Raw genomic sequence first — 24,501 nt, 5'->3', positions numbered from 1 at the left:
CGGGGTTCAAAAGCTCACAGAGAGCCACAGCGTTGTTCTGCGGTTTGAAGGGGCCTTTGTGAAACTGGAGCACCCAGAAGGCACAGGGCAGGGTGAGAAGGAAGGGGGAGGAAGGGAGGGTAGAGGGTGGAGAAGCCCACCTCCTTTCCCGCAGTGTCAGTGTCACAGGTGTGTGTGAACGACAATGCATGTGTGTGTTTGAGACACCGACCCGTGGCCAATCAATGACACACTGTATTGTAATCATCTATTGTGGGAAGAGGCTGGTGCTTGAAGGTAAACACAACTGGGAACACACTCTCATAGGGACCAGGTACACAGCTCTGCCTATATAGTGCTGCATTCAGCGGTTTACAGGAGGATTGGGAAGCAGGCTGCAATGCACAGCGGCTCCTTATCGTTTCCATAGCTGTTGCTCAACATTTTGCCATAGTAACACCGGGCAACAAACAATGAATAGAGAGATAAAGCCTGACAGTAAATACCTCTCTGCACCAGTTGCTAGGTAGAGGACTTTTCTTAATTCCTCATATTCATACTGGACTCCCCCATTTGCACTCCTACACACCCTCCTGAGACTGAAAAGCCAGATTATCATTTTTATTTTCTTCATAACTTGTCTACTGTCTATCTGCAGGGTTGGCAGGGGGTAACATTTTTGGGATATTTCCCATAAATTATGATGGGCTATCAGTAGGCCAGCTGTACAGTTGCATTCTGGTATTCAGAGTTGCTATTATGTTGATATGAATACATCTCTCTCCGCTTGTCACAATAGTTCTACCTCTGTATGTGGGGATGCTCAGAACAAAGAGACGTCAAGTAAAGCGGCTCCTGCTCCGTTTCCCTCCTCAGACCCATTCAACGTGTCAAACAATCGTACATAAATACCTCCATGCAAATGATTCTTGTGCCTTGCAGGCTGTTTGATAGGCAGGTAGGCAGAGCTGTTATCAGCTGGTGCCTTCAAGTGCAGCTCGTAAACTCTGCTTCTCTGGAGTGTCAGTGTTCAAAGTTAGTGGACAGAACAGAAGAAGATACTTTAGTGAAGTTTCTCCTAAGATCACATATTTAAAATACTTTTTCTTTTTAGTTTCAGTGGGATTAAACAATATAAAAATGGCAAATCGTCTTATTTCAGACAGTAGAACTAACGCATGTTTGAAATTTTACCTTGAAGCATTACTGCCTTATTCACAACTTTATTTAATATTTGCAGTTGATGCAGTATTTTAGTATTTTTTTAGTATGTAAGCCTAAAATTAGTTAGTTGGGCAATGACAAAATGCATACAGTTAGTGAATGCATCATCTAAAAACAGAAAATCAACATAAATAGTGAAAATGTTAACTAGCCGATGATTTAATGTTTATCTTACTGTGCGTGTTGTTTAAATAATATCTGAAGCCTGTTTTAAACCTTGTTTCATTTTGATGTTGATGACCTTTAGGCACCGGGGAGGCTGAACCTGGAGTTCCAACTGTTTCAACTTGTTCCCAATGAGCCTGAAACTGTGAAATTCCGACGATCCCTAAAGGGTGCAAAAGTTTCTCATGCTCCTCCACCCCCGCCCCTGAACACACACACACACACACACACACACACACACACACACACACACACACACACACACACACACACACACACACACACACACACACACACACACACACATTCCAGTAAGCAGGCGGAGTCCGTGACGCGCTGGCTCGTTTGTGAATGAGCTGCAGCGCAGCTCTCACCTCAGAGTCGAGTCCCAGCCAAGCCCAGGAGCGCAGAGTCAGAGAGAGAGAGAGAGACCAGGAAAAGTTTGCCAAATGGATTTCATTTGTGGAGTCAGACATTTATTATTTTCATATTTTCTCATTAACGGTATACTAATTACAATACAGACCAAAGAAGGTGAGTGTCTTTTTAAAATATAATATTTTAAAAGTTTTACATTTTCTTGCAAACGCTGTTGAAGCGCAGCGAGCATGCCATGTGGAAACCTCCTGTAGGGGAACTTTAAAAGCAGCAAACTTACTTTCTTACTCTTGTCACAGCCATAAAAAATGCCAAAGTCTAATTTTGTGAATTTAATCAATTTTATTAATTGTATTAGTTGTTTCTCGCTGCAGCTGCATTTCTATTTATTCACGAACAGTAGACTTCATGTGCGCTGCTCTAAACTTTGAAACACCAGCAGGTGAATTCTTAGGGAAGGTTTGTGAGTTAAACACATCTGTGAAAGTTTTTCACCACAATGTTTAATCTAATTAATTACATTAAAAGAATGAAAATGGATATACCCACAGGATCTGAACAGAAACGTGGCTCTAACTCTAAGACGACATGTGGTATAGAAATGTAATAATGCATCCAGAGTTTTGTACAGGATTACTACCAAACTGTAGATATTTACATCATGTCAGATTTGGGGTCATGCTGCAAACTTAACTGTCATTTGTTAACGTTCTGTCTTTTCTGGTGGGTTTATTCTCATGTACTGACAGTGTCCTCATATCTCCACAGAGGTTATTTTGGATATGAAGGCAGCAGGAGGTGAACTGGGCTGGCTGACATGGCCTTTAGATCAGGGAGAAAGATCGGGGGTGAGTATCGCTCTGGCTTCTCCTTCATCTCCCACATTTTCACTTTCCTCTAGAAGAAATCTGCATAAATAAAATGCACACGAAGGAGCTGAACTGAGACCCTGCAGTGTAAAAAATGTGACTGTTTCACATGTGTGGTTAGCTGTTCGATGGTCTTCATGCGTTTACATGTCAGGTTTCCACAAAATCTGGCACTTGGAGCCTAATGGTTGCATGGTTATGAATATGAGAAGGAGTTGTAGTATCCTAACAGAAGTTGCCTGTAGAGCATGTCTGGGCTTCAACGAAGCTTAGGCACACAGAATAGCTGTTTGCTCTGAGCTGGGAATACTTGTGGCTTTGTGTGGTTTGAAGACTTCAGCTCTAGAATTGTATGTTAGAGAGCAATTAACTTTTAAAGATTGCAGCATGTGGTACCTCTTTTTTAAGAGAGGAGGGGTTTTAGATTTAGAAACCAAAGGACACTGTTGCTGTTTAGAGATGCATCTACAAATACTCCTGAACACTGTGGTTATCTCTGTGCCACTGCAGAAGCCGTGTGTGTGCCTTCTTCCACGTTGTAGTTTCAGTGTAGCTGACCAGTGAGGCTCATGCATATTCACTGTAAATAGCCTCATTTCATGTGCTGATGACTCAAAGGCATGTGCAGACGTGATGTTCACAGTGGCTCAGCCAACTTTCTCAAAGAGGTTTCACTAGTTAAATGACCCCTTAAGTTTCACTTTTTGTGAAAATAATAAGAATCAGGTGTTTTTGAATTTTTAAGGATGTTGGAAACATTTTTTTTACTGTGCAGATTTTCCCATGTTACTGCCATTGTTCATTATGCTTATTATTTTAAGTTTCCTTATAAAAACATTCATCACCTGTTTAATAGATGTGTTAGTTTTGCTGTGGTGTATCAAGTTTATATGCAGAGCCACACACTCGGCCAACAAAGCACATTCCCCTAATTAATAGCACAGTGGCTACATGCAGAGAGCAAACCACAGACTCTGTCCCTGTGGGGGCCAGTTGTTCTGCAAGAGCCAAGATTACATTAAAACATGCTGTCACTTTTTCAGGAATATTTGTGGCAGCATTTTTTATGCAAGCAGCAACACTATTTGGGCAACATGTGGACAGAAATATGTGAATGAATGTTACAAATGCTTTCTCACACAAGGTCCTCGAGATTTGTGCATTGTTTTGCTGTAAAGTCACATAAAGCTGAGGTATCAGTGTTGCAGAAATGTGTGACTCCATTGAAGGATTGTTTAAATATTCAGGGGGTGCCATCTCTGTCCCTGCACACAGGCTGTTTTCAGGTTACAATTGCTGAACCTATATGTGAGGTGTTACCTCTCTGTTTCAGCAAAGCATGTCTAGGGGCCCCCAGGGGTCAGTGTTTATATCTCTAATGTTGTTGGTTTCTGTGGTTTTGTTTCAGTGGGAGGTTGTCCAGAGGACCCTGAATGGTTCTCAGTTTTATAGCTACTCTGTCTGCAATGTTGGTGAACGTGAGCAGGACAACTGGCTGCGCACCACCTTCATCCAGCGGCGTCCAGCAGCCTCACGGGTTTTTGTTGAAATCCAGTTTATCGTACGCGATTGTAACTCTTTCGATGGCGCCTCATTGACCTGCAAGGAAACCTTCAACCTATACACGTCTGAATCGGATGCAGATGTAGGGACCACCTTCCGCAAGGGCCAGTTTAAGAAAGTGACCACCATTGCTCCTGATGAAATCACCAGCAAAAACGATCTACGAATTAACACAGAGACACGAGTGGTGGAGAACCTTTCACGAAAAGGCTTCTACTTGGCCTTTCAAGACATCGGAGCCTGTATCGCTATTCTCTCCGTCAGGGTCTACTACAAAACTTGCCCAGCGACGGTGAAGAGCCTAGCATCATTCCCCGAGACTGTGGCGGGAGGTGAAAACCAGGCTCTTAAGGAAGTGAACGGGGTGTGTACGGATAACGCCATCAGCGAGAACCTGCCTCGCATCTACTGCACGGTGGATGGGGAGTGGGTGGTACCTGTTGGACAGTGCCAGTGCAAACCAGGCTATGAAGAAGTCGAAGACACATGTCAAGGTAAGAGTTAAGAAGGTAAAGAAAGACTAGTTCCCGCACAGAGTGACCTATGCTCTGCATAAGTCCTTGATGGTTTTGATGCAAATTTTTAAAACCTTTGTTTTTTTATGATATATAAAACAAAGGTGAATGTTTCCCCGACTAGACAACAATAGACCAAGTCCAACTTACAAACCCCTATGTTTAAAGCTGTTCATGATTAACGAGTAGACTCCAGTAACTGTTTAAAACACAGTGTCAGATCTGTTAAACATTTATTCTAGTTGAGAAAACACAAAAAGGGTGATTTCACTATACTCTTTTTTCAGAGTAGCCCACATTGGACAAGAGCTAGATCACAAACTACTACATTTAAAGTAGACTTGTCCAATGTGGACTAGATTATTGCAAAGAATCTAAAAAAAAGTTTTTATATTTAGCACTGGTCATTTCACCCTGTGTGGATGTGAACACCAACTGCAGTTAACATGAAAGGCCGTTTGGCACAAGTCGTGATTTGGATCTGGATTATAATTGCTATAGGTTGTAAAACAAGCCTGTGAATGCATATCATAGGTGTTATTATCATTGTTGTGTGGAATTCTCCCCTCGGCTATCACGGCTCCTCTGCAATGGAAAGAATGCTCGGGCCTACTTGTACATGTCCTGGCATCATCCCTGACCTTGAATCGATACCTATAAAATTAAGAAGTGCACTTTTGAGTTTCAGCTATGATCCTGAGATCTACTCAGACTTAATCGGTTCTTTGGAAAAGTTTGTTCAAGTGCAATTTGCTTGTGCTGTAAAATGCTACACCCTTTGTGTCATCAAAGGCTCAACTACAGAGAGAAGATCCTGAGCTCCCGTTCAGATTGTACTTTTTGGTTTTCAAACCTAAATTAATATGTTAATGTTTTGCTTAGCTTTGAAAAAATCCTCTGTAAAGCTCATTTTGGTGCATAAAACATGTAAATCTTCTTTGTAGTGCTTCATTTTGGCCATTTAACTCCTCATAGTTCATCGCTTACAGAGGATTGCATCAGGTGATTTCCTTCTCTCTCATTATCATCTGTTCTCTTATCTTGATATGGGTGTGCTGCGTAGTCCAACCATAACTTGACTTTGTAGTTACTTAATGGTGTAGTTGTGTTTTAACTCCTGCAGAGAGGGCTTTTATTGTTGTGGGAAGGGCTGTCAGGGTGATTGAAAGTGATCAAAGAAGCCGTGGGGCTACTGTACTGTGATGGATTTGAATCTTGAAAGGTGGGTGGGGAGAGAGAAGGAGGCAGGAGGAAGCGTCTGAGCCTTGATCAAGCAGAGGCCCTCCTCGTATGTTCCCCTCTGTCTCTGCATCCATCTCCCCCCCCTCTCTCTGTTGTCATGCATTCGTTGAGCCTCTGCTTTGGGGTGTGCTGTGTGACTCCAGCAGTGAACATACAACACTGGCTGGCATGCAAGGGCTTGTTGAGATCCGTTTCATTACAGTACACCTAAAGACTCCCATCAGCCCAAAGTACTCCTCCTCTTCTACAACTTCTTGTTTGCAGACACACACATACACAATTGCCTGACTTGCAACACACTTACACAGGTATGAATCTTCTTAATCACGCTCACACCTTGGACTCCAGTTGTAAATCTCTAACTAACCTGCTATAATAGATTTGATTTCCCACTTAGCTTTCCTCCCATTGGCATCAGACCGATAAAAGTGATGAACTTTTCTGTCAGTACATCATTTTTAGTTGCTGGAAAGTGGCGGGTATGGTGATTAAGGAGGCTGAAGGGGAGTAGAAGGAGAGGCAGGAAGGAATGAGAGAAAAGTCATACAGATGAGATGGAGAGGCTGTGTTTAGTGGAGGGGTGTGATTTTAATACAGAGAGAGGTGAGGAATGGAACGTAAAGGTAGGAGAACAATGAAGAGCTGTGTTTCCCTGCAAGGCCGGAGGAGCCCACCTCCACCTCCACCTCCTCTCTCGCTTGGTTGGTACATACTGATCAGTTTGCTGAGGAGGAGCCTTCCAGCATTACTCCAGACCTGTGGAATTCCCATGGGAGGAAGAGCAACTCCAGGCCAAGCCCTCACATAAAAATGACTTAACAAAGACCCCCCCCACACACACACTCACACACACACACACACACACTCAAAAGAAAAAACACTACCAAGACGAAGTCTAATGAGAGGTCAGAAGGGCCGCCGCAGATGAAGGTGGACATGAATCACAGGTTTGAGGCGCAGGGCCGACATGAATGATACAAAAAGCTTTAAGTGGAATCTCATACAGACACACAGTTAATCATTCTCCCCACTTGTGTCCTGCACTGAAACGTCCACAAAACTTCAACTGTGGTGTTTTTTTTCTTAGTTGGGTTGAAAGTTTCCATGTTAAGTGATGTGATCATTCAGTTTTATGGCCCCTCGGTCCCACGGGACCTGTTAAAGTAAAAATCTGTGACTTTATCTGGTTTCTGTCTCCGTCTCTTCATCAGTGCAGCAGTGGACTGTGGTGTTTTTGGCTTAAAAACCACTCATCTGTCAAAACTGTTTTTTTACTTTTGTAGATTTGTTGTAGAGGTATCTGTTGGTGGCATGTGGATCTTTGTTCTCGGTGGCCTCACGCCGCCTTCTGACAAACAAAACCTAAAGATAAAACACATCACTTCCTGTGCTGCAGAAACCTGCTCAGTGTGTAGTGTGGCAAATGTAAAAGCTTTTATGAACTGGTTGTAAATCGTATCATTCAGCAGTGGCGAGGCACAAAGCAGGCCTTTGTTTGGCATTACAGACTAATAAACTGTAGAGGAAAATAATTTTGGCTCTTAAAATATATACACACCGACTCTAAAAGCAAGAATGTTAAAATCTGCTCTCAGCTTTTAATAACACATTAAATTCTGATGAAAATTATAATAATAATCAGTCATCTTCGGTGAAATAACTCTTTTAACATGTATACTAATAAAGAGTAAAATTCGTTTAGCTGACTTTACAGAAGGTAATTATCACCAAATTATATTTCAGGCACCAAAACAAATCATTGTGCCCAGTAGCTCCTATTTGAGCTGGTCTATTATTACTGATGAAGTCATATATTGCCCAGTGTTTTTGCTGCTTGTTGTTGTTCCCTGCTGTTCTTTTCTCTCTTCTCTTTCCACTCACCCCAACCGGTCGTGGCAGATGGCCGCCCACCCTGAGCCTGGTTCTGCTGGAGTTTTCTTAATTTAAAGGGGGTTTTTCCTCTCCACTGTGTCCTAGTGCTGCTCAAGTGGGGTTGTTGAGCTGTATGTAGTTGTGTATACAGTGCCTTGAGGTTACTTGATTGATTTGGCGCTATACAAATAAAATGTAATTAAATTGAACTGAAAATATTTCATAATGGGTATTTTAATGCAGTGTCTACTTGAGGTGAAAATAATTGTATATACTCATAATCTAATCCACACCAGTGCATCTTATTTCTACAATTTGGATGTAAAAACCTTAATCTGAATTGTGGCTGTGTTGAATTTAATACGTAAAAATGTTATCCTTAAAATCTCTGAATTATTCTAGGCACAGTACAATGTAGAAGCACTTATCTTGAATGTCATTTGGCACTTGCTTTAGATGAGGATGTTGTGCTTCTAATATCCTCTGTGAGACAATAAATAATCTTTTTTTAAATTCAAAAAAAAATTGTTTTTTTGCAATTAAGCGGTTGACTTTTACCCTCTGACAGCAGCGCTGTGGGTTTCTACTTGTGACTCACTGTTTGACTCTGACAGTTTTCTCCACTGCCTATCACGCCCTTCCTTACCCATAATCCTCACTGGCACAATAGAATAGCATACTGTGTGTCACCCCACAAAGGACCACAGGCTGCCCGGCTGGTCCTCAGGATTGCCTTTTACTGTCTAGGTCCACACCTCGCCAGCCGCTGTAAAGCCTCAACAAATAGGGCTTAATCCCACATTATGGTTTCCTGAAGGCTGTATTTATAAAGGATACACAATGTGGAATATTTGTACTGCTGAGGGCAGTTTTGGAGTCTCGGAAAATATGGCGTATTGGTAGAACAACTGTCCACTGAGTTCCAGTAAGGTTATTACTGCCCTCGCCAGTGAGGTTCCAGTAAACAATTTTCTGTCTCCCTCTCCTTTCCTCTTTGTCTGTGTCTCCAGACTCATCCTCAGCTGATGTAACAAACAGTTGGTGACTAAGTTGTAGTTGTGTGACTGCACGCTGCGGTGAGTGATTTGTATGGGTAGTAATTGACTTGGGTGTGTTTGTGCTCTTCAAGTGAAGTAACTACTGGTTCTGCTGCTTTTTTGCTTTTGTGAAATTTCTTTTGCTGTCCTCTACATCCTCCCCGTCCCTGAAGAGGCTTTCTATTTTAGCCTCAATTTTCCACCTCATATTTTGTATTTATTTGATAGTGTCTTATCTCAACATATAATTCCCATGACCTTTTTACAGTTCTTAATGTAATTTACTCAAGAGATGAGAACTGTTGTGCAAGCTGTCCTAAATAGTAAAACAAACCGACAGGCGGATGAAAAATTTTTTCTTCGTGCGTTGTGTTCTTGTTGACCGTGAAATCACAGAGTGACTGATATTTTTGGCCAGATTTTTGATGCAGGTCATGGATATGACACCAATGGAGTTTAAACATCCCGTTTCACATGGCTCTGGTGGGACTATTTAGACTGTGTGCAGTTTTCCTCTGTGCTCTCCGATAAATACATTTCTCCACGACTGACTTATAAAGATAAATAGAGGCTAAATCTGAACAATGCCAATCAGAGGGCTTCGAGAAGAAAAACTGGCTTTGTTCACATAGCGGTTTAAGCATAAACATTTAGTGAAGGTGAAATGTAAACGTATGCTGTCAGCCTTTGTTTTCATTGCTGACTTCTGTGATGGAAGTGAGGATATGGATTGCTAGTTGTTCTCCAGGAAAGGCATCCTACAAAAAACATAAGAGAAATCATGTGTCTCATAGCAAAAAGTGCCCATACCTGGTTTATCATAATCTCCCAGAACCTTTCAAGACCAAGGTCTTGTGCAATTTCAGCTTATCTGATGGGGAGTATACAAAGAGACTTGAACACAGCACACACATCAGGATTTCAGGGATTTGAGTTAGTTGGCTTATGGTGGATTTCAGATAATGAAATCGTTTTGCTCCTGAAAGATAATCCCTGCACTGAAATTTTCTGCTCTACTGATTTCTCTTGTCTCCTGATCCCTGTTTTTAGTCTCAGAAATTAAGGAGTAGTAGTAGTAGTGTATGTCACTGGTAAAAAATTGTAAGTTGTTGGACAGCCCTGCTCTTTTAGATGCACACACTGGATTTACAGTAATTTCTCTTTTTCTTCCTTGGTGCTCAAAAAGCCACCGTGATTACTTTCAATCTGTGGGTTCCTCAGATCTCATGCCAAGGTAACGTCTGCCTAGCGGGCAGAACTTGAGGGAGTTGGTTAGATAATGGGGGAACTCTGAAGGCACTTTGAAGTGGTATCATGCACCGTCTTGTAGGGCCACTTCTGTAGTGAACAGAAAGCTGACAATTACTGCAAAATAGATGACAGGAAATGTATTTATGAAAAGATCTGGTGGCTCCTTCAACTCTTTAATGTGGATTTGTGCTAATTGTGCTGTTGTAGTTTAAAAAGTGTGACTAGTGTAATAGTTGAGCTGTTCAGGTGTCAGAATATGTAGAACCAAACGACTTGGTATCTACTATTATGTCAAATATGTTAAATTTTAATGCACTTTTAGCACTAAAGAAGTTTCACAACATCTCCCATTGAACTTATTAGCACAGTTTTATGCCTAATATTAATTTGTCTTTCATTAGAGCTTTGACCTCCACATAACAGTTTTCAAAAAACTGAATAAGACGAGGCAAAGAAATTATATATATAAGCAATTTCCTGTTAGGTTTATCACTACATACGTGATATAATGTTCATAACAGTATGAATCAGTGCAGCTTTAATCTGCAGTTATCTGTGGAGTAACTCAGCCTCAGCAAGTCTTGGCTGTTCAGTGTGTGTTTTGATTGTGGTGGAGGTGGAGGTCGGGACATATTTCCTCTTGGTGACATTCCTGAGCCTGAAGGCTGTGTGTATCTATGTGTGTGTGTGTTATGGTGGGGGAGACCAGAGCAATGTGAAGAGCATTGTATTGTACTGTTGTTGTGTGAGGTCAGCACTTTCCTTCCACCATATCAGTCAGCCATTCTCCCCCCAGCATAACGCACCAGCCACCCACCCACCCACCCTTCACTGCTAACAGGACGAGCCCGCAGCGGAAACCGGAGGTCACCTAATCCCTCAGTAACTCCCCGATCCGTTGGCTCAGGGCTTTGCATTGTCGCTCTGTTCTGAGCAGCCTCGCTCAGCCACTTTCAATTTTGTTGTCCTGCCTGATAAGTCATTTTGTTTATGGGCGCATTTGGTCTCATTTTAGACCCGTTCCCAGACCAGGAAGCAGACGGTTGTCGGCATCCAGTGTGACCTGTTGGCTTGGTGTAGTAAAATGGTGTTGTGTTAGCCACCTGGTTGTCTGGATTTGACCAGCAACACGGAGAAACACCACATGACCATGACTGTGGTCCATCTTAAGCCTCTGGAAGCTGTTTGTTCCTTTCAAGTCAGCTCGGATTGGTTTCTGCTTTACTTTAAAACGTGTTGAGCACATTTTCTACTACCTTTACTTCACCTTTCACTCTCCCTGTCCCTCCTCCTGTGGTGGGAGTGAGAGGAGAAATGGCATCAGGGAATTTATTGTGTTTGTTAACAGCCTTAGATGAAAGCCTGAGTGCAATTGTAAAACAGATGTAATGCCCTTACAGCTGCTCCATTGGTCAGCTAATCCTTTTCACTAATTCCCCCCACCTTCCCTCTTCCACAGGCACACTCTTCCATCAGCCTCTACACCTTTACTGCCCCTGCTCCCCCCATCCCTTCCTCTACCTCAGTGACCCCTGGCTCATGTTACCGGTTCACCTCCCCCTCATCAGAGACCCTCATTGTTCCACCACAACCCGACTCCCCTAGAATGCTAATGACATGTTGTCACCCTGCATACAAACAAAATGACATGACATATTGCAATTATGGGTCTGACCAGCTCAGGAATGAAAATAGGGGGATGGGAAGGAGAGGTGAGGTACACGAGACTACGAAGACAAAGCAAGGACTCACTTGCCTGGAGATCTGTTTGGGGAGCTGCCCTGATAGTGATCTAGACATGTATTTATTTCTTATGGATTTATTTTTCCAAGATGTTTTGTGTTCACTGGCCTTACTTCTGAATTTAACCTTCTTCCTCATGAGACAAGCCACCGGCTGCTGCTGCAACTCTTTTGCCCGCCTCCTCCTTACTGAGAGCATGTGTTTGTTTTACTTGGCCACTGACTCCCTGTAAGCCATGCACAGTTTAACTCACAACTACCCTGAGGCAGACATGACCTTTCTGCCTTTTAAAAGCGCAGTGCCAGACTCAATTGTGGGGGCCCCCCTACCACTTATTCCTGCAGTCCTGAGGGTGATTTCTGTTGTCAAGCCACCATGTTACCCATTCATCCATCTATCCGACCGTGCATTCATCATTGTCGCCATCTCATCCATCTTAACTTGTGCCGACAAACCGGGAGGCCCTCGGGGGAACCCACTCCAGAGCCACTCGGGCTCCTAGAATGTAACAGGCTCCTGAGCTCATTCTCAATAAACAAACACAGAACCACTCAAGGCGCACAGGGCCTCTCAAATGACAAACAGTTCCTTGCTTTGTAGCAACAGGGAAGGAAGAAATAGCAGGTCTAGGTTTGTCAGATGTTTCGGCTCATAAGAGGCTAAAAGACTTTTGTTTATGAGAGGGAAAGCGTTTATCTCAGGAGTCCCCTCCACCCACCCGGACTTCATTTTAGTGCCCTTGTTCATGTTGGGTGAACACGTTTCGGCTTCCCTTTCGTTTATTATTCTGTCTCAGGACTCTAGCAGTCTCACTGCTGGTTCTTGTCTTGGTCACGCTCCCCTGTGTTTCCATGCTTTGATTGCCTCCTTTAGGAAGGAAGGCTGCGTCATCATCACACTTCCTGCTTCCTGTTGTGTCAAGCAACAATTCAAAATCCCCTTCCAGCTTCTCCGTGCAACCAGGAAGTTTCCTTTTACCGGACTTTGCTCTTTTGTCGAGGAATCCTCTTGTTAAATACTTCAGCCCAAGAGGTCATCTAGTTTCATTTACTGTCATTATGACTCAAATGTTCAACATACACAAACTCATTCACCTTCATAATGGAGAACTGCACTGAAACCGAAGCTGCAATGAAGGCACTCAGCTACAGGCCTCCTGTTGGGTGGTGTGCACTGGAATGCATCTTGATTATAGAGGCAGCTTACAGTGTAAGGCCATCATCTCCACAGGCCTGACCACGATGCATTGCAGCCGGCACTGTAGCGCCAAAAAGAGGCTAGTCCTCCTCTATTCAGTTGCCATGTGGCATTTCGGCTATTCCCATCTGCAATGCTTGTGTGTGTATGTTTTCTCTTTCAGCACTTGAATGGCATGGCATTCTCCTTGCCTGCTGGTCAGTGGTGAATAGCAATGTTAATGGGTTAGCTGGGAGCCTTTTTAGTGAGGAACGGGGAGGAGAGAAAGGAGGGGAGGAAGGAATTTGGGGATTACGAGGAGGAGAGGTAGGCGTATGAATCGGGGTTTGAGGCAGCAGCTGTTCCCCCTTCTCAATGCAAGAGTTCACCCTGGCCTGGTCTCTTTTCTTTCTCCCGTCTTTTCTTCAGTCCTCAGTAGGATACAGTATTCCTCTCTTTTTTTTTCTTGAACCTTTTGTTCCTTCACACAACCTCTCTTCTGCCTCAACCGTGCTCTGCCTCGTCTACGTTAATGAGTAGCAGTAGCTGTTAGTGGAACAGCTGGTCAGAGAGGAGATGCTGTCTTCAGGGGAGGATTGAGTAACATGCAAGCTTACAAATTCTTCTCATTCTGTGTATTTTTTTTCCCACATCATTGTTATGCTCTTTAGTTAATACACAACTCTTCACAGCAGCAGCTCGGTGAACCACAATTATAGAAAAAAATAAAAAACTCAAAGTGAACCTTGCGGTCAGTGCAGTAAATCCCCTTGATATGACTTAAATGGAGCAGGAGCCATGTTCTTTCAGTCTTGCGTGTGGTCACTTGTGGCTTCCAAATGAACGTCATTCAACTCAACCACAGTGAAACGCAGCCATACACAGGATCTTTGAGTGAATCTGATATTGTCCCTGTCCTTGGCTTTGCCTTTCAGTTTGTTGGAATCTGACATTGAAGCTGTGTTTCTGAATTAATGTTTCATCGCTTCTCCCTGGTCATAAGAACTTCTTTTTCTTGCCATGCATGCGTCATTTCCTTTGGATATTATGTCCTCTTACTCTTTCTGTTCTGACGTGATCTCCTCATTTACATTCCTTTGTTTTATTCTCACGTTCCTCTTTATCTACTGTTGTCCTTTGGCCTACATGTTGACTGTTATTGGCACTGTTAACATCTTATGACATCTGTCATGAGCTATTTAAACCCTTCAGGCAAATGTCTTGCAGGAAAGGAAGGAAACGTTTTTGTATACTGTGCATACGTGTGTGAGTGTGTGTGTGTGTGTGCATGTGTGTGTGAGTCCATGTGTATGGCTGAACTGAGCAGAGAGACATGAACAGGTGACATGCAATGGACATAATCCCCCTTCTGATGTCAGCTTTACCCTTGTGTCTGCGTCTGTGCTTTGCATACATGTATGTGTATTTTGTGGAGACTTATGGGCTGTCGGTGCATGTGTGCAGCGTGTGTGTCTGTGCATGAATGTGTGATGGTGTGAGGACATGAGCAGCAGTCACAGGAACGCTCTTGCAGTTATGAGGGGGCCGTCTCACTTTCCCTCTCCTTTATGGCGCACTCTGAAAAATTTCACACTGTATTAAGTTCATATTTCACCACTGCCATGCACAGCTGGAGTTTCTACCTGCATTTCTTTATTCTGAGTTGGATGTGTGAAATTAGTTGTCATCTTATCCAGGCGATACAGTTTCAGAAGTCTGCATGTGGTTCTCTGAAGAAATAATATAATACACAGTAAAGAGAGTGCAAACGGATGCCCTGCTTCATGCTGCCTCACTTTTAATTACTGGCACTTTCCAGACTTTTGTTGCCTTTATTTTTGTTGCATCGGAGCATTAAAGACTGACTTACTTTTGTGGAATGTGGGATGACTGGTTGTGTTTGTTGGAAGAGAGACAGCAAGAAAGCAACACCGGGGGGGGGATGGAGATTGGTGGTTGAAAAAGTAAAGAGTAGGAGTGCCGGCTAGGCAGGGAGTCTGCATTTTTGTTTCAGGGCTGGGTTCATGTGAGCAGTGTCTTAGCTGGAATGGACAGTGTTTTTATGGGTAAACATTGTGCAGAGCCATGTTTCTGTTTTCTCTTCCGTATCTCTTTCATTTGTCCAGATTTGACCTTTAGCCTTTACATAATAGCATGTCCACTCAACCTTGTGGAGGTGAAAAGTTCACAGCAATACTGATCTTTCAGAGAGTGGAGTTGAATGATCTGGAGGAACTGGCTCTGCATTGGATCATATCGGATGTTTGCCTGGAGACACTTTTGTCCTCGTTCACCTGCTCATGCAAATATATTTTTGTGTTTGCAGAATGTCAGCAAGGCTTCTTCAAAGCTGCAGCATCTGGTGACAAGTGTGAGCCATGTCCTGCCAACACTCAGAGTCTGAAGTCTGGTGCTTTATCATGTCCCTGTATGGATGGCTTCTACCGGGCACCCAATGATCCCCCTAATGGACCCTGCTCAGGTAACAATCTCAATCTCCTATTAGAAACTCACATTAAGTAAATGTAAATATTAGCTGTCAACAAGGTAACAGCTGACTTTCCTACTGTGAACTCAGAAGGTGAAGCAGAAAGAAACTTTTGCTTGAATTCACCTTTGATTCTTTAGTAAATGTGAACTCCTAATAATTAAAAACAAGGCTTGTCAAAAATAATAAAAGTGTAGGGAAGTCTCACATTTGCTTTCTGTTGTCCCCTCTAAGTAATTCTTTCCCAATCTATTGATCAGGCCTCCCCTCTGCCCCAAAAGACCTTGTGGCCACCACCACCCAGCTCTCTGCAGGAAAACTTGTCCTCTCCTGGAGCCCACCTGCCGACACTGGAGGTCGAAATGACATCACCTACAGTGTTGACTGCCAGCGATGTGAGAGCAACGTGTGCCAGGCCTGCGGAGAGAAAATCCGCTATGAGCCGGCCAGTACCGGCCTGACTGATACCAAAGTTTTAGTGAGCGAGCTGGACGCACATCTCAACTACACCTTCACCGTGGAGGCACATAGTGGAGTGTCCTTGTTGGCATTGCCACGCTCTAAGCCACCATCTACCAGTGCTCTAACTACATCTCTACACTACACAGGTGAGTGCTGCTGATATGAACCACCCTTTCTGTGCTGTGGTAATGACAGATGTAATCTGTGAGACAGTGGCAGCTCTGTCGAATCCTGCTGCAGGAGTGAGATGAACTCTCACATTTCACATCCCAAATACATTGATTCTCTTCCCTCTCTCCTCAGATCCACCCAAGATTACCAGTATGCGACTGGTTGAAAGGACCCCCACAAGCTTGTCTCTTTCCTGGGATGTATCTCCCCGACCACGCGCCCTATCCCCACCCATTCGCTATGAACTTAACTACCGCAAGAAGGTGCGTCACACCTGTTATTCTTCTGCTGCTGTCTGTGTTGATGTTTTATTCTATAAATGTAAATGACCGCCCTTCCTCTGTCTTCCAGGATGATAACCTGGGTATGACTACCTATACTGTGCTCAAACTTGAGAAGAACTTGGTGCAAGTAAATGAACTGAACCCGGGCACAGCCTACTTGTTCAGGGTGCAGGCCTTCACCGGTGATGGCGGTGCAGGAGGCTCCAGCATGGAGGAACAGTTTGAGACCCTTCCTGAAGGTACAGTCGAGAACCACTGACAAAAAGTTTCTCTAGCTTTGTTCAAAGAATAAGATTTCACTGATCTACTTTTACTGTTTTTTAGGACATCTGCCTCAAAACAACACAGCAGTCATCTTCGGTGCAGCAGTTGGTGGAGCAGTCATGTTATTCATAGTGGCCGTGGTGCTGTTTCTTCGCAGACGGTCAGTAAATGCCCCTTCTGCTGCCCTCCCTGTCGTTTTTCCTGTTAATCAGTAAGAATACAGCCTTCTTCACTGGTTTCCTGTCTCATTCATCTACTCTTCCTTTGTGGGGCCTCCAAATGGCCTTTACATTCAATCTGTCCTCACCTCTCTCTTTCTCTCTTCCTTTAGCCAACTTTCTCTTTTTCTTTATCTGGATCTGTGTCCTTGTGCTCACTAGGGTAGAATTTGCGTTGAATGTGCCGTGTCATTCTGAATGGTTACATTCTGGTGATTGTTGGGGCCTTTCAAAGGAAATTGGTCCAGAGTGGTACATTGTTGGTGATAAGAGGAGCTTGGTTCTTTCTGGACCAGACCACAGGCACTTTGTAGAGGTGACCTGGGCCTGTACTGTAGCAGACTGTGGCCCCTCCCTACCACCTGCTTGTCTGTCTTTCAGTCTCTAAATCGCGTTGGCAAACACAGTCTATCGTCAGCCTTTATCAAAGAGCCGCTTTTCTCTGAATGGATGCATTGCACCAGTGTTGGAACCCCTTTGAGAGCTTTAGCACGTCTGAAAAAAATGGTTAAAAAGGTTGCTATGTGCTATTGATATTAAAGCAGCCAGATATAAAAGTCCATTTGTTGTTTGAAAGTGCAATATTCATTTACATATGCATTTCTTTTTTTAACTCAGGAAGAGAAACTCTCACACCAGGCAGGGACCAGAGGACACCTACTTTTCCAGCTCAGGTAGATAAAAACATCTTTCTTACTTTTCTGTCTCACCTAACTGAATTTATCTGTTTGTTAGCAACTAACAACTTCCTATCTTTTATTCACAGAGCAATTGAAGCCTCTGAAGACCTACGTTGATCCACATACATATGAAGACCCCAATGTAGCTGTCCTGAAGTTTGCCACTGAAATTCACCCCAGCCACGTAACCAAGCAGAAAGTCATAGGAGCTGGTGAGTGACAGTCCTGCTGAGACAACCTCCTGCAGGGATTATCACCAAGATGTTGAAAGATTTTTCCAATCCCCCAAATTCACTGTTTATATTGTACATTTTCCAGCTTAAGAGACTGACTGACGGTGCTTACTTTAGTGAGATTAACATCTATCTTGCTGAGTTCTCTCACAACAAGTTGAGACATTTTGTTGTGTGGCAACTCTTAGCTGCAGGAGCTATGTGTAGTTGGCACAACTTCATATGAGCAATTACATAAAATAAAGTGTTGCAAAAAAAGTATTTTGGAAGGGTATCAGTCAGTGTATCTTCCCAGGCTGTGCCAAAATCTTCTGTATATGATACATTTACTCAAGTGTGACCACCTTTACCCTTTGAACTGTTTTTTTTTCAACATTGAACCCTCCTCCCCAGTTCCCACGATTATGCCCCCTTTTCTCCTCATGTGACAGCCGATTCCCATGCTCCTTCACCACAGTCCATCCAATAATACAACATAGGCTGTCTCTCTCAATACCCAGCCAGAACACACCTCTGTGAGAGAGCCCCAGGCAAAACGTCCTGATTTTCATTCTGTTGCAGAGCAAAGCCCTGCAGCTAGAAACCTAGGAAGACAAATCAAACACATATTGGTCTGATATCTCTTTTCTAAATCAACTGCCTCATTGATCCCATTCATGTTGTTTTTCTGCAGGAGAGTTTGGTGAAGTGTACCGAGGTATTCTGAAGGCGCCAGGCAGAAAGGAGGTGGCAGTGGCAATCAAGACGCTGAAGCCAGGCTACACGGAGAAACAGAGGCAGGATTTTCTAAGCGAGGCCTCCATCATGGGACAGTTTGCTCACCAGAACATAATTCGTCTGGAGGGAGTGGTCACTAAATGTAAGGAATTCTTTGTTTTTCTCACACCTCTTTTATTTTGTCACATGTTGGGTGCCAGTTTGGGCGCCTAATTAATTGTTTTGTTTTTATTTAATCATTTATTTGCATGTGTGTGCAGTTAAACATGCAATGATTGTGACTGAATACATGGAAAATGGAGCACTGGACCGGTACCTTAAGGTAAGTCACTCCACATATGACTTTTCTATTGGAAATGTGTGTTCAATAACTATTGTTACACAGTATTTGCATACTTAAAACAGCATATGTAGATTTAGTTCTGGGCTGTGGCATCTATTTCATCATTTTGTTTTGTACTTTCATGTCTGCATTTCTTTTTGCTCTGATCAAAAACTGAAATGAGTTTTCTCCCATCAGGACCACGATGGCGAGTTTTCCTCCTTCCAGCTGGTGGGGATGCTCCGCGGCATTGCTGCAGGTATGAAGTATCTCTCTGACATGAGTTATGTCCACCGTGACCTAGCTGCCCGCAACATCCTTGTCAACAACACCCTGGAGTGTAAAGTGTCGGATTTTGGTCTGTCTCGAGTGCTGGAGGATGATCCTGAGGGGACATACACCACAAGTGTAAGTTTGTGAATTTTCCTGTTAGCTCTAAGCAAACATCTTAAAGCAAGGTGCAGCATTGTGCTAGAAGCAGAAGCAATAATTTTTATATTCTTGATTCTTCTTTGTTTTCATGAACAGGGTGGTAAGATTCCCATTCGCTGGACGGCTCCAGAGGCAATCGCATACAGAAAGTTCACCTCAGCTAGCGATGTGTGGAGCTTTGGCATCGTAATGTGGGAGGTTATGGCTTTTGGTGAACGACCATACTGGGACATGAGTAACCATGAGGTGAGTTTGCACTTCTCTCTTACTTCTTGCTGTCAAAACCAACCTTCAACTTCACATTCTTACTATAAGAGATAGTTTGAGGAATGTCAACACTTATCTTTTTCCAATAGCTCTAAATTGACAACTGACAAACTGCTTGCAGGTGATGAAAGCTATCAATGAGGCTTTCAGGCTGCCGGCGCCTATGGACTGCCCCTCGGCTGTTTACCAGCTGATGCTGCAGTGCTGGCTTCAGGATCGCTCCAAGAGGCCACGTTTTGGAGACATCGTCAGCCTGTTAGACAAGCTACTGCGGAGCCCAGACTCCCTGAAGACTATTGCAGACTTTGACCCACGGTAAGATTTATTTACATACCACACTAAGGGCTTGAATGCATATTTTTCCAGTGCTCACTAAATAGTAGCTGCCATTATAAGCAACCAGTTCTTGGAGACAGCTCCTGCAACCAAAATTGTGCAATCGACTAATATAGATGCCATTTTAGTCTCTTCTGTACTTTCAGTTTTCCCTCTGGTTCATGTTCTATATTTGTGTAGCCTAAAAAACACAGTTATTAATAAGCACCCAAAGTCCTGAGTCCTGTAGAATTGGAACTTTTCTCAGCATTAGAAGGAGCCAAAAATGAACAGCAAGCATCTTAATGGTGACCACAGCTATGTCCAGATACTTTAGTGTTCTATCTTTCTAAAGCCATGATTTGACAAGATAAATATTCATTGAAAAGTCCTGGGAAAAAAAGCAAATAATACAGTATCAACATGTGTTTTTTTATACACACACTTAATATTTTATTGTTAGGACTGTGCATCAAATAGACTTGGTCTGAGATACTGTAAAACAAAGTTATTAAGAGAGAGAATCGTGTTGCATGAAGGCTGAAATGAAATTGGGTCCATTTCAGTAATCTGCTATCTAAGACTTGACTTTTGTTTCCCCTGACTTTACTCCAGGTCAAGTCTCAAGTCTGTTAAGACCTGAGACCTGACCTGGACTTTCTTCAAAGGCCTTAAAAACAGCTCTGGCAGCACCTCTCCATTTACAAAAGCACAGGGTGTGTTTAGAGCAGTTTGTGGGGGAAACGGGAATAGCTTTAAGATGGTCTACTTAAACCATTAAAAAGACATACTGACACCCTGCCTGCCAGGCTAATGAAAAAAATATGTGTGCACTCCTGGAGGAACACTATTTTCTGTGCGATTGTACGCGTGAATGCCTATTTTCCCTTTGTGAAGAAGCATTAAAACCAGATACAGTGAGAAAGGACAAAACACTGTCGTGTTCAGGTCTCAATCAGCTCTCACCCTCAGTGCCCCAACTGGTTTTTTTCACCAACTGGTTTCCTGCACAGTAATTACAGTGCTCAGTCATCTGCCTTTGTTGTGGGAAAGCCTGTTGATCATTATCATTTGGATCGACTTTTCTTTGCTTGCAGTGTATCCATCCGTCTGCCCAGCACCAGCGGCTCAGACGGTTCCCCCTTCAGGTCTGTGTCTGAGTGGCTTGAGTCCATCAAGATGAGCCAGTACAGTGAGAACTTCACCTGCGCTGGGATCGTCACCATGGACCAGGTCCTGCAGATGAAGAATGAGTGAGTGGGACATGATTTCACCACATTAAAACAGTTTGAATTTATTTCAGTCATTAAGTTGTTAAGTATGTTTTTGGCAAAGCAGAGCAATATTTGGTTGCCAAGAATCAAAAACCAGCATATTGCACATGTTTCTCCCCCCAAAATGAAGTCTGTTATGGACTTCCAACTGGCAGTTTATGTATTTGTTTTCCTAAAATTGTTGCTTTTTAACAGCCAGCAGAATAGTTTGTGCACAATATAAACTCCAACCTCAGTTACAACTTGAGAAATGTTAGAGATGGAAAAAGTCAAGGAGGGAAGGAGAAGGAGTGGGCTCATTTGTGGGAGTCTGGTGGTGGTGGCTTGTGGTCGCTGCTGTCCTTATTCTTCTTTCCTCTCCTCATTCTTTCTCTCATCCCTCCCTTCACCCACACATACTAGCTGCCCTGGGCAGCACTTTTGCTTGAGCCCTGAAAACCACCAGTTTTGCCCGCCCAGGGCAAAGGTCTTCTGTGGCTTCTTGAACATTAAAGGAGAGAAGGAAGAGGAGAGAAAAAGCCTGTGGTGCAGGAGCAACTAGAGGAGATTAAGGCACTGTAATAGATGGGGGAGACTTGAAGCCCTGTAGTCGGCATGTTTGTACTTCTAGAAAGATTGAAGAGGTGCACCCAGAGTGTACTCACTGAACTTATCACAGGGTAGTTTAATGCAACTGGATCTTCGTAGATGTCTAAAAGGGGACAATCTAATAAAATGCGCTCAGCCTTTAACAAAAAATAAATAAAATGCTTGGTGAAGCACATGATTTCCTTCTCTGCCATGGTGTCTGTATCTCAGCTGGCGCTGGTCGTGATTTGGTAAAGCAGACGACAAAGCCTTTTGAAGTATTTGTCGTACAGAATGGTGTGATTTCATGGCCCCATGTTTCCATCTCAGGGCATCTGGTAGCACTCTTGGAAAACCAGTAGTTATTTACGACCCACTCTCTGCTTGCCAGACAAGTGATTCATGGTCAAGAGGGAGAATCCTCGTTAAGTAATTAAGGCTGTAATTAAGGCTTTGAATTTAGACGGCTGTGTTGCAGGGCTTTTGCAGGTTTGCATCATGTGCTCAAGAAGAGCACCCCTAGTATTATCATTTATTGCCAAAGATGAATTGAATCCTTGGCAGAATACCAACCAAGAACACTCCTCACCTCGCTGAACTGGTTCGGCGATCAAGCTAGACATGAATGGAGTGAGCTTGAGGCTTAAATTTCATCCCGTTGTAAACGTCATTGATTATTGTAAGACTTGAGAAGAAGCATGTGCGTGTAAAGTGTTGGAGCAAGCCCAAACTGTAAATCCTTGTGCAGCTCCTCTTAATATTCTGTCATTTCTTTGATTAACAGGGATATTAAGAACATTGGGGTGAGGCTGCCTGGACACTTGAAAAGAATTGCCTACAGCATCTTGGGCTTAAAGGACCAGACCAGCACCCTGAGTGTGTTTGCAGTGTGACTCTGACAATGAAGGGAATTAAAATTGGGCACTGAAGCAGGCAGCCCTTCGAACTCTAAGCTGAGCTGGAGCGAAACTGCAGGGACGGCTATGGATCGGCACAACCAAGAGAAACGTCACGCCATCCTCTGGGGCCGACTGAATCAGACTGACTCACTGTACATTTTTGATTTCTTCAACTTACCTACACGGGAAAACATACAGAAATAGTTAGACTCTCTATATTTAGATATCTATTTATATTATCCATGTCTTCTGTACAGATACAATTCATTGCTCATGCATTTATTACTTTATCTTCATTTCACATTCCTGCTTCATAAACAAAAAATCAACAATCACGCCAGTTCAGGGAACGGCTTTAAGATTAACATAAATTGCACCGGAGCTTGTTGAATCCAGTGTCAAACAAACGAGAGAAGCACAGTAAGTGTTATAATGTGGGAGTAGTGGAATGCAGCACCGGCTCAGTTTGTGGTTGGTGCTGGTGTCTCTGTGTCTCCCTTTAATCGGCACTTTGGTCCATTTCCTATAAGACCAATGAGAGCAGAGCGTCGAGAAGGCTGAAAGTAGCTTGAGCTGGCCCAAAGTTAAAGACATGTTGTCGCTTAGGTGTATAAACACAGACTGAGTTGGTGTTGCTACTGGCCTTTTACTGGCTCCATGCATGAATTAAGCTATAAACATACAATGATGTTATATGGAAAAAAGCAAGAGAACATATTTGAGGTACTGGTCGTGTACAGACTCTCTTGTTTTACTTTGTGTTTGGGCAATTACCAAAAACATTTGTAATATTAGATAATGTAGCACTTGAAATAAGAATCACATGATGTTAGTTTGTCTTAAAGTTGCAGGAAAAAAGGGCGGTTACGCAAAATGTAAATGAAACACGTTTTATTCAGAATGCAGCACATCTGTTTGTAAAGTGCCAATAATGAAGAGGGTGCAGGCGAAGTTTGCTAAAATGCACATAGCCTGAAAAAACAAACAAACAAACAAACAAAAAAATTTAATGATAAGTCTTATTATGGTTGAAATGATTTCATACTTAACAATGGTTTGGTTTGCAATTTCAAAGTTTCATTTAGATTTAAACAAGATATTCATTCTTCTTTCTGTTGGTTGGATGCGACTCGTTCTGGACATTTAACTTTAAAACGCTTGTTTGTGGGGGCAGGAGTTCGCTTCTGTCAGTTTTAATGAAGCAGTTCGCGTAGATTAGTGGGAAGTGTGTAGCGGACAGTTTCCACCCGTGCTCTTAATTGATGACTGCAAATTACTGTGTTACTGATGTGTACCTTCTTTTACTTGAATATTAACTGTATTTTCAGATGCATCTCTGATTCTCTTGTAGCGGATAGACCCATCTATGGAAAAGGGATTTTTTTTTTTTGTTATAACTCTGGTATACTGGTTGCGATTGCATTTTGTACATTTTGTATGATTTCATTATTTACCATATTACCAAACTGATTATTTTTTTAAATTCCCTTACTGTAACTTTCCTCCTTAAATATGTCTCCTACCTTTCCAAACATTTTGAGAGTTTCTTCATCAAACAGCAAACTTCTTCCCTTTGTCTCCTGTTTTATACTGTATTTAATAGTCTATTTATTTTTTACTTGTATTTATTTATCCTGATAAACACTGAGCTGGGGTAATAATTGAAGGTTGCTCTCTCATTTTGAATAAAAAACAAACAAACTGTAATGTCTCTGTTTTATTGCTGAATTATTCAAACTGGAGTTTGCCTAGCCTGCATTTGTGGAGCAATAAAGTCTTAAACCGAATTTGGCAACGTCTGCTGAATGATTGACACATAACAGAGCAGAGGAACGCTGTTTGTTTTAAGCAGTGCCAGGATGTTTATACTTCCACTTGGAAATCCTTATAATGC

The 24,501-nt window shown here is 42.8% G+C and overlaps 1 protein-coding gene across 1 annotated transcript; it reads left to right on the top strand.

Annotated features, from left to right (window-relative positions):
• The first annotated feature begins 1,759 nt into the window (after positions 1-1,759).
• Positions 1,760-24,314, top strand: epha2b (eph receptor A2 b). Its single transcript, XM_026367965.1, has 17 exons — positions 1,760-1,902; positions 2,515-2,594; positions 4,024-4,672; positions 15,341-15,496; positions 15,763-16,110; positions 16,268-16,398; positions 16,487-16,658; positions 16,744-16,843; positions 17,520-17,575; positions 17,668-17,793; positions 18,488-18,673; positions 18,792-18,853; positions 19,052-19,261; positions 19,382-19,531; positions 19,674-19,867; positions 20,965-21,120; positions 22,493-24,314. The coding sequence occupies exons 1-17, from the start codon at positions 1,818-1,820 to the stop codon at positions 22,599-22,601; spliced, it is 2,970 nt and encodes a 989-aa protein (XP_026223750.1). The 5' UTR covers positions 1,760-1,817; the 3' UTR covers positions 22,602-24,314.
• Positions 24,315-24,501: the final 187 nt, after the last annotated feature.

Source organism: Anabas testudineus, chromosome 7 (genome assembly GCF_900324465.2).
Source record: "Anabas testudineus chromosome 7, fAnaTes1.2, whole genome shotgun sequence".
Classification (NCBI taxonomy): domain Eukaryota; kingdom Metazoa; phylum Chordata; class Actinopteri; order Anabantiformes; family Anabantidae; genus Anabas; species Anabas testudineus.
The sequence above is the reverse complement of the archived record's forward strand: the minus strand, read 5'-3'. Positions and strand labels throughout refer to the sequence as shown.